The sequence below is a fragment of the Pelodiscus sinensis genome, chromosome 17 (assembly GCF_052426305.1).
Source record: "Pelodiscus sinensis isolate ZL-2025 chromosome 17, ASM5242630v1, whole genome shotgun sequence".
Lineage (NCBI taxonomy): Eukaryota > Metazoa > Chordata > Testudines > Trionychidae > Pelodiscus > Pelodiscus sinensis.
In genome coordinates this window covers 8,884,937-8,898,164 of record NC_143068.1, presented here as the reverse complement: position 1 = coordinate 8,898,164, position 13,228 = coordinate 8,884,937, and the positions used below count along the sequence as shown (strand labels likewise).

General features: G+C 40.3%; 1 protein-coding gene across 1 annotated transcript in view; it reads right to left on the bottom strand.

Annotated features, from left to right (window-relative positions):
- Positions 1 to 1,148: 1,148 nt before the first annotated feature.
- Positions 1,149 to 13,228, bottom strand: part of YTHDF1 (YTH N6-methyladenosine RNA binding protein F1) — a 28,544-nt gene continuing 16,464 nt past the window's right edge. Inside the window, exon 5 of the mRNA XM_075901062.2 lies at positions 1,149 to 2,604. Within this exon, the coding sequence (XP_075757177.1) occupies positions 2,578 to 2,604 (27 nt within the window). The 3' untranslated portion in view covers positions 1,149 to 2,577. The remainder of the gene's footprint in view (positions 2,605 to 13,228) is intronic.

The following is a 13,228-nucleotide window of genomic DNA, read 5'->3' as shown; positions in this document are numbered from 1 at the left end:
ACAAAAAGGATTGGAAGAGAATATGCAAATGAAAGCGCGAGATTTGTTAATGAGCACTTCATTTGTATTTCCTCTTCTGCAAAAAACAGTGTAGACATAGCCTAAGATTTATTCTAAATGATGGAAGATAAGAGGATTTGCCTTTTCAATGTTATTTTTGAGTGGTGAAATAAAACAATACATAATGAGGATACATTAACCTAAAATACAGGCTTGATAGCTCTATTTTAAAACTAGTTTATTTTGATATTTATTCTATTTTATTTTTAGAATGTATTGCTAATTTAGTATTGGGTCATGGAAAAAATGAAAGCAATGATTTGAATCAATGCTGTTCAAGCTTTCTCTCTGAGCCAGTTACTCCAAGGACTGCATAGCATAATGGTTATAATTGCACCCCTTTGCAATGTCTGGGAGAGAAGCCTATTATAGTTGCTTAGGTGGTAGTTTTGGGATGCCCACAAAAGGGACAGTAGGCTGAGCCAGCTTAATTACAGTGGTTTTATTCCTTAAGAGACTAAATATTCATTTTTAGGCAAGCAGCAGCAGCACCAAAGCAGTAATAGTGACACATTTTTGGTCGGAAACAAAATGCATGCTACCATTGTCAAGACTGCTGGCCAGTGACTAAAGAGAACTGCACCTCTTTTGGTTGTGGAATGCTTGGCTGAGGAGTCCAACTGATGCGAAAGAGGAGGCCAGATCTGTGCCGTATCAGGATGTCAAGAAGGCTAGAGAACAGACTTTGAAGAAAAAGAAGTTTTTTTTCCAAATGCACCAGGTTAAATCCTAGAACATAAGGAGCAGTTCAACACTGCCAAAAGCCATACAGTTATATACAAAAGCTTAACTTGGTGAATTCCTGATTTTAAAACTTGTATTAAGTTTCTCTGCCATATAAGAAAAGTTGTCAGTTATAAATGCACAAGAACCCTACATTAGAGGAAATAATGCTCCAAGTAGCTTACACATATTCTTAAAATTATTTCCAAGCAAGATCGCTGCCAGAGAAAATGTGGTTTGACCAACTCAGATGTTGACTATTCTACCAGTACACTAACTACTCTAATTGGTCTTGTGCCTCATGAGCATGTATAAAATACAGGCAGGCGTTTGAGCGTAAAGGAAAAAATGAAAATGACATCATACTTGCTAAATATGTATTGTTTATTAAGGCTTGTAGTCTCCTAGAAGAAAAAAGTTAATCTGATGCTGTCCATGAGTCCTTTACAGGCAGCGACAGTCTAGAGACAAAGTTATACGTTCTAAATACAAGTCTAAATGATACAGCTTAAACTTTAAAATCAGAGGTCCTTTTGGAGTAAATAGTTTTCAGAAGACGATATTTGCTTTCTAATATAGTAAAAGATCCTCTACAATAAACACGTGCAGATTCAGTGTGCTAGAGCAACAGGCATAAGCACAATTTTCATGCTTAATTGAAACTCCAGTTGGTGTCGAGTTCTTCAACAATTCCCTCATTCCACAAAAACATGACAGCAAATTCAGTTTCTTAAAACATTTTTTTTTACTCATCCAACAGAAAAAAATTAGACATACACAGTTGATTTTAAACATCTGAGGCATAATCCATCATATTGTCCAGACTATTAGTTTCTACGTTAAAGCTCAGCATTATTGGTATAAAAACTTTAAATGGCATTAGGAATTTTTGAGGGGGAAGAAAGGGAAAGATTAAAAATGATCTGCCATTAACTAATAACACCTGAAAGCTGAAACAGGTTTAAACACATTGTCCAAACCCCTGCAATGTTGATAGCATTTACATTATTATTTATTAAGCTACAAAAACAATAGAGCAGAATTATGGGTGAGAAAGCATCTTACTCCCTCTCTGCTGGATATGGGTATAACAAATACACACTGAAGCACTGATTAACAGAATATTAAAGGGAAATATTTTCAGAATTAAACAACTTCACTGACAAATTTTAATTTTCTTTGACAGAAAAAAAAACTAAGTGGCATGTTAGCATTTTTTAAAGTATAACTGTACAATTAAATTAAAAAGTGATCTTAACTTGAATTTTTTATTTCAATATTCTGAATGCAGTATCTCCCTCAAACAACAGTCTCAAAGTGACAAAACTCAATGGTTTCTTAAAGATTGCCATGAAGAAACAGAGCTTGGGTTGAAGAGAAGTTTTGTCATACTACAAAATTATGGTGAATATCAAAATAGGAACATAATTTGTGCCAAAATAGTGTTTGGGAAACACTGACATTTTTAGGAAGGTTATTTATATTTCCATATTAAGTCAGTATAATTGTTTACTAATTCAAAAATAAAAACAGATACACCTTTATTAATGGATTCTACAGCATCTTACATAGAAAAATACAAATTAATGCAGATCCACTTGGGCAAAAATAAACTACAATGTACTTAAAGATGCAACAACTTAATTTCCCCTGCACAAGAAGATACATTGGAGCTGAAAGCTTTAGTTTGTCCTGATGCCAGGATATAGCACCAGAATACATTTTAAGATTTGTTTTTCATAGTTGAATTTAATATCAGTTCTATTATATATATCAACCTGTATATGTTTATTCTTATTGTTTGTTTCGATTCTGCCGTTCCTGTAAAAAGAATAAACAAAGTTTTAAAAAAGGTCAGAAAAAAACCAAATATTTAACATGAACAAACTTTTAATGATAAAAAATTCCACTTTTTTTTAGCTGTTAAATACAATTACTGGTGCAGCCAAAAATTGTCTTACATATTTTTTAAAATATTACAACAGCAATAATTTATCATATTATATATTTGACAAATACATGAATCAAATAAATGCATGAAACTTCAAGTTGAGTGGCTAAATGCATGCAGAGCAACGTCTAGACCCCTACAAATAGGCAGGTATCAGCTTTATATCTCCAGGTATCTGCAGATGAGGATATCTGCGGCTCATTTTTGCAGATATGGATACAACTTTGCATCTGTGCAGTTTCTACTGATGTACATGCAGCTAAGGCAATCACTCAAGCCCAGAAGTGGTAGCAGGTGAGCGCTACAGCACAGAATCTAAATATGAGAAATCTCTTTTCTATCCCTGCTACCAAACTTACTACACTCTACTTGAAAGCCATTCTGGGAAACTTCAAGAATCTGGTGCAGAACATGTTGCTGGATGGAGCACACAAGACTTGTAGGATGTTATGATGATGCTGAATGAAGAAGATAAGGGTTCACTGAAGTTTCACCACTCCTGGGGAAGAGCAACGGAGCTAAAGGAAAAGCCCTATATAGCACTCAATTATCGAAAGGGCAATCTTTACCTAGTTCACTCCTCAAATGAAGTAAATGTAGAGAGAAAAAGGTCTCAAACTGTGCAAAAACATCTCCCAAAGACACAGAAGGAGTTAAGTTCTCCACTCTTCAGTGGAGGCAGTGAGCAAGGGATCACACAGGGCAGTTCAGGAACAAAAACACAGGAGAAAGTGGCAATAAGCACAACTGTTAAGCAACTGTCTCTGTCACAGAGAAATTCACAGAATATCCCTGCAAAAGCTTATATGAGTGTAAATTCAGAGCTCCAGTCAGCAGAGCAGTGGATATCTTCTATCAGAAGCCAAAAATACCATTTTACTCTTACAAGAAACGAAGGGGTCTTTTAATACCTAAACTTTGCTAGTTTGACTTTTTCTTTAGTTTTTTAGTTAGTTAGGATTACCATATCTTCCCTGTTTTTAATAACTAAAAAATTGTAGACACAAATATTTTAACTTTTGAGACTGGTGTCATTCTCTACTTACAGGAAAACAAAGTTAAAAAGTAGGTTTAAAATATGTTAATATATAGGGCTCGTTTTCATAGCTTTGCCCCCTGTAACCATTCATATTCCTAAAAGCAAATAATCTGCATAATGTAAAATATAAGGCATTAAGACACACAGACTTTACATTTTATTTGGAGTGACTATTGATACAGCATTGATTCAGATGAACAACTCAATCATGGTTTAGAAGATAAAATAAAAGAAGAACAAGTTAAAAATTACTTAGATAAGTTAGATGTCTGCAAGTCACCAGGGCCTGATGAAATGCATCCTAGAATACTCAAGGAGCTGATAGGGGAAGTATCTGAGGCTTTAGCTATCATCTTTGAAAAATCCTGGCAGACAGGAGAGATTCCAGAAGACTGGAAAAGGGCAAATATAGTGCCCTTCTATAAAAAGGGAAATAAGAACAACCCAGGAAACTACAGACCAGTCAGTTTAACTTCTGTGCCAGGAAAGCTAATGGAGTTAGTAGTTAAGGAATTCATCTGCAAATATCTGGAAGAAAATAAGGTGATAGGTAACAGCCAGCGTGGATTTGTAAAGAACAAATCATGTCAAACCAATCCGATAGCTTTGATAGAATAATAAGTCTTGTGGATAATGGAGAAGCAATGGACATGGTATACCGAGACTTTAGTAAGGCATATGATATGGTCTTGCATGATCTTCTTATCAATAAACTAGGCAAATACAACCTAGATGGTGCTACTATAAGGTGGGTGCATAACTGGCTAGATAACCGTTCTCAGAGAGCAGTTGTTAATGGTTCAGTCATGCTGAAAGGGCACAACAAGTGGGGTTCCACAGGGGCCTGTTTTGGGACTGGTTCTGTTCAATACCTTCATCAACGCTTTAGATATTGGTACAGAGAGGACGTTTATTAAGTTTGCAGATGATACCAAAGCTGGGAGGGATTGCAACTGTTTTGGAAGATAGGGTCATAATTCAAAATGATCTGGACAAACTGGATAAATGGTTTAAGGTAAACAGGACGAAGTTTAATAAGGACAAATGTAAAGTACTCCACTTAGGAAGGAACAATCTGTTTCACACATACAGAATGGGAAGCGACTGTTTAGGAAAGAGTACTGCAGAAAGGGATCTAGGGGTCATAGTGGACCACAAGCTAAATATGAGTTAACAGTGTAACACTGTTGTAAAAAAAGCAAACATGATTCTGGGATGCATTAAGAGGAGTGTTGTAAGAAAGACACAATAATTCATTCTTCTGCTCTATTCTGCACTGATTAGGCCTCAATTGGAGTCCAGTGTCCAGTACTGGGCACATTTCAAGAAAGATGTGGAGAAATTGGAGAAGGTCCAGAGAAGAGCAACAAGAATGATAAAAGATCTAGAGAACATGAGCTATGAGGGAAGACTGAAAGAATTGGGCTTGTTTAGTTTGGAAAGGAGAAGACTGAGAGGGGACATGATAGTGGTTTTCAAGTATCTAAAAGGGGGTCACAAGGAGGAGGGAGAAAAATTGTTCTCCTTGATGATAGGACAAGAAGCAACAGGCTTAAACTGCAGCAAGGAAGATTTAGGTTGGACATTAGGAAAATCTTCCTGCCTGTCAGGGTGGTTAAACACTGGAATAAATTGCCTAGGGAGGATGTGGAATCTTCATCTCTGGAGATATTTAAGAGCAGATTATATAGATACCTGTCATCTCCCAGATGGTGCTTGGTCCTGCCGTGAGGGCAGGGGACTGGACGCGATGCCTTCTCAAGCTCCCTTCCAGTTCTAGTATTCTAGTATTCTAAGTCCTTAAAAGTTAAAAAGCCCTATTGGATAGACTAATTGAGTTTAGTCGCATCTATGACAAGCCTTTATATCAGCTACAAAAAGACATGAAAGGTGCAGCTTCCAGCAGGGTGCAGAGACTGTTGGAAGGATTTAATTTTTTAAAAGTAAAAAAGATCAAAATAAGCATAAGATGAATGCAAATAACCTTAGCATAAATTACTCAACCCCAAATCTGACTTTTCAATTTAAAGCCTTTCCACTGGATCCCCTCCACATTTTCTCCAAACAGAATGTTAAAGGGCTATCTATGTAGAAATTCTACCATGTTGAACAACTATTCTAATTTTCATGACAGCTAAAGAGAATGGAACCAAACTGCATTTGTAACTGGGTTAAAACATGTTTTAGTCTTCAGGCTACAAGCTGCATCAGATCAAGACCTGAACATTTATAATTATCTTTTGCTGTGTAAAATATGTAAACTGATAAGGATTAAACTATGTGAAAATTTATCAATTCTACAGATTACTTAAAGCAGATAAGGTTATAGCAGGCTTGAGCAAACACCCCCCGCAGGCCGAATCCAGGACGCCAAGCCACCGGATCCAGACCACAGACACAGTGGGGAGTCTCAGGCAGACTCCCTCGCTTGCCCTTCTCCTGCACACCGCTCAGAAAAGTGGATGCTGGGATGTTTGTGTTCCACAAACTGAGAGCCAGGAGAGGAGGGGGACTGGTGTTTCATGGCTGCACCTTCCCTCAGCACATTCCCATTGGCCAATTTTTGGCCAATGAAAGCTGTCTGTTTGTAAAACAGGCAACAACCAAAAAACCACTCCCCCTTTCCCTCAGGTTCTTATTCACAAAGCACATGGCCCTGCTGCCTGTGTGGGGGCAAGGCAGGCTCCTGCCTGAGAAACACGCTGGGCTTCTGGCCAGAAGTCTCAAAGGTAAGACTTCAGGCCAGAGCCTGCTTCAGGCATCCTATCCCCTCCCTCCCCAAGCCCTCTGCCCTCTCACTCCTACCCCCATCCCACATAAGCCAAACCCTCTAGCCCCCTCATGAGCCCATAACCCCACCCAGACACTGTACCCCAATCCCTTGTCCCAGATCACAATCCCCTCCTGCCCTTGGTCACAACCCAAACCCCAGTATCTTAATCCTGTGCTCTAGGTCACAACTGCCTCCTTTACCCAAACTCCCTCCCAGACCTCACAGGCCATCCTGCACTCAAATCCCTTATACCGGAGGTGGGCAAGACAGCCTCTGCAGACTGCGTCTGGCCTGTTGAGCCATTTGATCTGGCCTGCAGCTGCCTTGCCACTCTCCTACCAATCAAGACCTGGGGACGGGGGACTTGGCAGCTCTCTCTAGGTGTTGGGAGGACAGGGGTGGCGGGAGACAGGGACAAAGACTTCACATGCTCCCCCCACTGGCAAGCCAATCAGGGTCTGTGGGCAGGGGAGCATGGGAAACCTCCTGGCCCCACCCCTTTTGCCCAAGGCCCAACCCTTTTCAGGGTGGCCTTTGACCACTTCAGAAATTTGTGATTTTTTTGCCCAAGGCCCTCCCCCATTCAAAAATGATTTCCCACCACTGGGTTATAGTTTAAAAACCTCCTCTTCACACTGTTCTCATTGTTAGACTAACACATTTTATAGAGACTAAGGTGCCACTGAACTATAGGTTTAAAAACAGCGTACATGGCTACTCCTGAGACTTGTTCTCATTGGTTGGCTTAATTATCAATTGCCAATGAAGTGATGTTTGTTTTTTAATTGCAAGAGTTGTAACCAACATGACATACGGTTAATGAAGAGACTAAGGCCTGGGGCCTAAGTTCCCTCTAAGATGCATGGCAACCCAGTAGCCATTAACTGCTATGCAGGTGCTCAGAGCTGTGGAGGGGAGAGATTCTTCTCCCCAAGCCACAGACCCGCCATTGCACAGGGAGGCAACCCTGACCCAGCCCAGCCATGCAACTGCTGTAGCTGGGGTAGAGGCTCCCCTCCCTTGGCCTCAACCCAGGCTGACCCAGACCTACCACAGCCATGGGAGATGAGCCTCTCCTCTGACCCAACCCAGCCCTGCACAGACCTACTGCAGCCCAGGGAGAGGCACCTCTACTGCAGTGTTCCCTGTAGGTTGGGTGCTTGTGCAGCTGCTCAGGAGACATTCCAACGCCACCCAGCTGATTTGCAGAGGATTCACAGCTACGTTTTTGCCTTTCTCCTGGTGGTGCACATTCACACATGCCTCAGTGCATGCAACATTTATTTTGCACATTGATGGAAAAAATCTGCTCATGGATGGAAAAAATTAGAGGAAACATTGCTCTCCCCAGCCCTGGAGCTAATACAGGGAGAGAGAGCTGAGGGGGAGTCTTTTTTCCTTATCGCAGCTCCAGTATAGCCCATAACTGAAAACCTCAACCTTGGCCCCTTCCCAGAACCCTTAACCCCGCAACCACAACCCTCTGAACCCCCGCACCCCCGCACAAACACACCAAACCCCTTGGCATTCCCACCCTCACCACATGAATTGTGCTATGAGCAATAACATGGAAGTGTTGTGTCACACATTACTTCCATATTGGTGCACAAAATTCATTCCACACAGGTGGGAAAAATTATAGGCACAGTGCCTGGGACTAAAATTATTTGTATAATTATATATTATGTTTTCCAACATATTTTTTAACTGCTTTAATCAAGAGAGTGGTTCAACATTCCAGTCTTTTAATGACAGATGCCTTTCTCCACTTTATGGTTCTGACATTTACTACTATGTCTCCAATCTATTTTCTCCCTTCTACGAAAAGGGAATAAAATAAATTAGGTTTCTATTTTGTTTTTGTCATCTGCTGGTTTCCCACACAAGGTGGATAAAAATACAAAATCAAGGAATTTAAATATTCAAAAAAACCTTAATTTAAATTTGTACTCTATATTAAAGGCTGATATTTACTGTAGCTTATTAAAATAATTTTAGATTACAAACAAAAAAACCCCCACACCAACTAGCCTGATTTATTACTGCCAAAACTTTAAAAGAAGTCAAATGACTGAACTGGATGACAGAAGCTGAGATCCAGAACAAGAGTTTCTTAAAGCGCTAAGCCAGCTTCTGACAATGGCAGTCTCATCTGCAGGTGTGGAGAGAATATATTCTTTGTTTTTAACTAGATCAATTCAATGACTAGCTCAAAGTTGAAAAACTGACCAGGAGCTGAACGAGAAGAAATGTAAGAGAATGAAGTCTCCTAGTTTTAAAATCTTAACTGACATGGTGACAAGCAACAAAAGCTATTCCTTCCTTTGCATAGTTTGTTTTTTAATGCAAAACATGTTAATAAACCTTATTCTTAGGCTTCCATCAGGTAGTTTAATAGTTAACTACCTTAAAACAATTTGGAATTCAATTAAAATGCACAAATATATTTTTCACCTAAATATAGCTTGACATACATGAATAAAATACTAATTATCTACTAAATAAGAAATGGTGTCATTCACCATTTTCTAACAAACAACTGAATAAACTAGACTGGGAAACTGACTAAACTAGGAATGTTAAATTTCGATTAATCAAGTAGTCAATGGAATTTCCATCAACTACTCAATTACCTGAGAAGGGGTGGGGCACTCGCTATCCCCGCTGTGCCTCTGCCTTTTAAACACTTAAAAAGCAGAAGAGCAGTGGGGACTTAAGCAATCCCCGCTTGTCTGGGGTTCCATCTCTGCTACATTTCGAAGGGAGAGGCGGTGCAGGGAATGCGGGGCGAGCAGGGATTCAAGCAGTCCCCACTTGCCTCAGGTCCCGCCTCTCCCTTTGAAACATAGCAAGTCCCTGCTCACGCCATTTCCCCACTGCACCTCTGCTTCTTCTGCCCCACCCCCCATGGAGATAGTGCTGGAGGGATGTGGGGGGAAGATCCGGCTTTTAAGCCAGCTTCCCCCAGCACCAGCTCCCCACCTTGGTGCCTCTCTCTGACAGAAGCAGCAAGGGGAGGAGTGAATAGTCGAGTCACTACTCAACTACCTGATAAGCATATGGTTATTGGGTAGTCGACTAGCTGCTTACATCCCTAGAACAAACATATACTAAACTATGTAGCTGCTTACATAAATGCATATGAATATAGTGTAGCCTCAACCTTATCAGAAAGTAGTACCAAATATAGAGCAATGGATATATTTAGTTGCAAATCTACATGTTTTGGTGGTTATCAACCAATGAGAATAACTTAAATACACATACATAACAGGATTTAAACAGTCTATTTAAACCAACATTTCTTGTTTGCTGACTTAAATTAGGCATGTTCACATTAGTGAACCCTCTTGGTTACATGCAGCCCCAACCCCAAGCCTATCAGAGGCAGCCTGGGGAGGAGGCAGGGAGGGAGCCAGTGTGTGGGCAGCTGGCTTGAAAACCAGGTCCCTATCCATGCTGGCTTTCATGGAGCTGCCTGCTGCCTCCCAGAGAGGCAGCAGCAGGGGGAAGAGTTGGTTTTCAAATCAGCTCTTGCAGAGCTGACTACTGCCCCCACAACTGCTGCTGCTGCCTCTGTATCAGAGGTAGCAGCACAAGGGGCCAGGTGATAGCCGGTGCATGTGGGGAACCAGCTTTGAAGCTGGCTTCCTGCGCATACTGACTCCAGTAAAGCTGCCTCTCACTGCTTCACAAGTGGTGGGGACAGGCAAGCACTCGTGCTCGCTCTCCCCCTTCCGCGTGTAAACGTGCAACCGCTGGAAACTTCAGCAGTTATATGTTTACACGAACACATGCATTTTAACATCCCCAATTTAAATAGTAACTACAATTGGCAATTTTAAAAACAACCAGTTTCACTCCCAAGTCCCTGTTTCTTTCAAAAAACAACAAGTGCCTTAAAACATCCATTGGTGATTTAGCAGAAGGAAGCAGCATAAGTTCTGAGCTCAAGCACCACAGGAGCAGAGAAGAGGCTATTTTCCTGAGCTTCCAGCCCTACACTTCAAAGCAGATAGTTTTCAAAGAGCCATTTTTTACTTTGCCAGTAGTCAAAAGGTAATGTGAAAGTACAGGGCAGATCTGTTGTGTACATTTCCCTGCCTCCACTGCTTTCCTGTCTTGTGGAATCATCTGGAGCCTCCTTTTAGGAAGGGCAGCTGTAGCCCAGGCTGATACACTAATGCATCACAGCTGAATGAGACATTTCTCAGCGAACCATGCTACTTCATGGAAACTTAGTTACAAGTTCTCACAATTCTATTGTTCTTTGGCCTGACTGCAAGCGTGAAAAACGTGGAGGTGACTTCATTAATGAAAACAGAGAAGCCGAGAAAGAAAAAGTTCCTCATCTGAATAATTTGGGGGAGAAAAACAACTAACTTCCCAGCTACAGTGAAAACTAAGGATGTAAAATTCCATTTAATTGGTTAAACATAGTGCTAGCAATACGTTTAAACCAGTTAACTGACTAAAGGAGATGGGCTGGAGCAGCCCTTCCAGCCTAGCTCCTTCAAGCAGGCAGGCCCAGCAGGGCTTGAGCAGTCCTCTGCTCTAGGGGATCTGTTCCTGGGTACAGGTTAACCACTGTCCAAGTAAGCATCAAATGTAAAGTTAAAGGTTATGCTTACCATATAACCATTTAACTGGTTACCTGTTAACAACTCTAGTGAAAACTGCAGAAAAGAATGAAGAAAAGGCCTCCAAACTCCACACAATAACCACCAGATACAGTTTTACACTTATTGTTCCCAGAATTGTCAACCCTTCTACCAAACCAGGGTCAGTGGGATTATTATAATTATTAAACAGGACCAATTTAGATTTGGCCCCGTTGTGCTCAGCACTGTCCAAATTGAGAGCAGCAGACACTTTCTGCTTGAAGACTATAATCTGAACAGACAAAACACACAAGGTGGGGAAAAGGGTATGCTGCACAAGCAGAGTGAACAAATAAGATGGTAGCAAATAGCATGTTAGTTTCATTATTTTTGTAGAGTTTTTAAAGTAAGTATAGTTAGGAAAGGACAGACAAAATGAAAATGCAAGTGATGTGAAAGGGTCAGGGGAGGAGTGAAACAGAGATAAAGGGTCTGAAAAAGAAGAGAAAGTTGGAACAAACAGCCAATAAAAAGAGTCAATTCAATCTTAGTTGACATTCCTCCTTCCTACCACTAGAATGTACACTATAAAGAAGACTCTACAACAGCATAATTAAATAAAGAAGTGTAATATTATAGGCACTGTTCTTAAAAATGCAATTGTCATGAACTGCAGTTGGGGGTGGGAGTAAAAAGCATGCACTCCAATGCCATGTATCCTCCATCCTGAAAAACTTTCATACCAGTGAACCTTCCAACAAGATGTGGGACACGCAGCTGCCCCAGAACTTCTTGTTATTGCTATTTCAGTAAATCCAACATGTCCAGAGTAGAATTTGGAAAGGGTGATGTGTTAGCTAACACTATTGTAGATAACTCAGTGTGTTTCACTTGTTACCAGTTAAACATTTAAAGACACACTATCAGGCCTACACTAGACTTATCACATCCCAGCTAACATCTGCTAAATCCTACAAAAGGCCCAAGTGGGCACCTGGAAAACTAAGAGACATATAATGACACTGCCTTCTTGGAGAGGAATGCACTTCCTTTCCTGCACACTTCAGATCTTCCCCATCTGCAGTATTGAGTCCCTAAACTAAGATCCCCAAGGTATTGGCATACTGTGTTGCTAACAGACTGCCAAGCCTGCTAGGATCATTGGTTTAAGATGTTTGTAAAGGTTTTATTTTGATCTTCTACAACAGAAATGCCCTCTACCCCAAATTTGTGTCCAACAAGATATACTCAAAAACAAAAGCACACAAACATTCTTTTGTTTGGTCATGTCACATCCAGATTTTATTTTGATGGAAGATTTTTGTGGAGTTTAAAATAAGCTTATTTACTGGGGATGATTGATGAACTATTAATGCTTCATGTTAAATTTACAAAATCTATTTAGAAAATTTTGCCCATATACTATGACGTTTTAATCTTTTAAAAAATGTAAACGTATGATCTCAGATCACCCAGGATGAAATTAGCACCCTCACTTGGCACAAAAAACAGTAAACTGGCTTTCAATAGAAAATTGAGAGGTAGTAAGCAAGAGAGAATCTACGTCCTACCATCCCTGGCTCTCTTGCTATACAGGGTGGAATAGCAACTAACACCGCCTCCTCCACATCTAGTGTTTTAGGCTATTGGACCTGCACCAGTACATTTCCATTATTCCCTCTCATCTTGCCTTCACAGCATATAGGGCTACAAGAATGATTACATCTTTCCTTGATCCAACAGAGGACAATTCAGGTCTCAAGTAATGCAGAGGATCCTGGATGAATCTTGAGCACTTTGATAAATGTTACCCAACTAGATTATGCTGCTTAGTCTTTATCTGAGGTCATAATCCTCATTTGACATGTTATAATTACCATTAAAAGTAAGATGTTAGTAAGATGCAGATTGATGTTAGCTGGAGAATAAGCAGTAAAGAGGTGATTAACGCCTAAGAAACATGTTCTGCCCATGCCCTTGATGATTAAACTGAAAAAGAAACACTGTCCATATTTGGGGGAAAACTATCTAAAAGGGATTTAATATTAAGGTACCAGCAGCTTTATTACATAAAATCATTG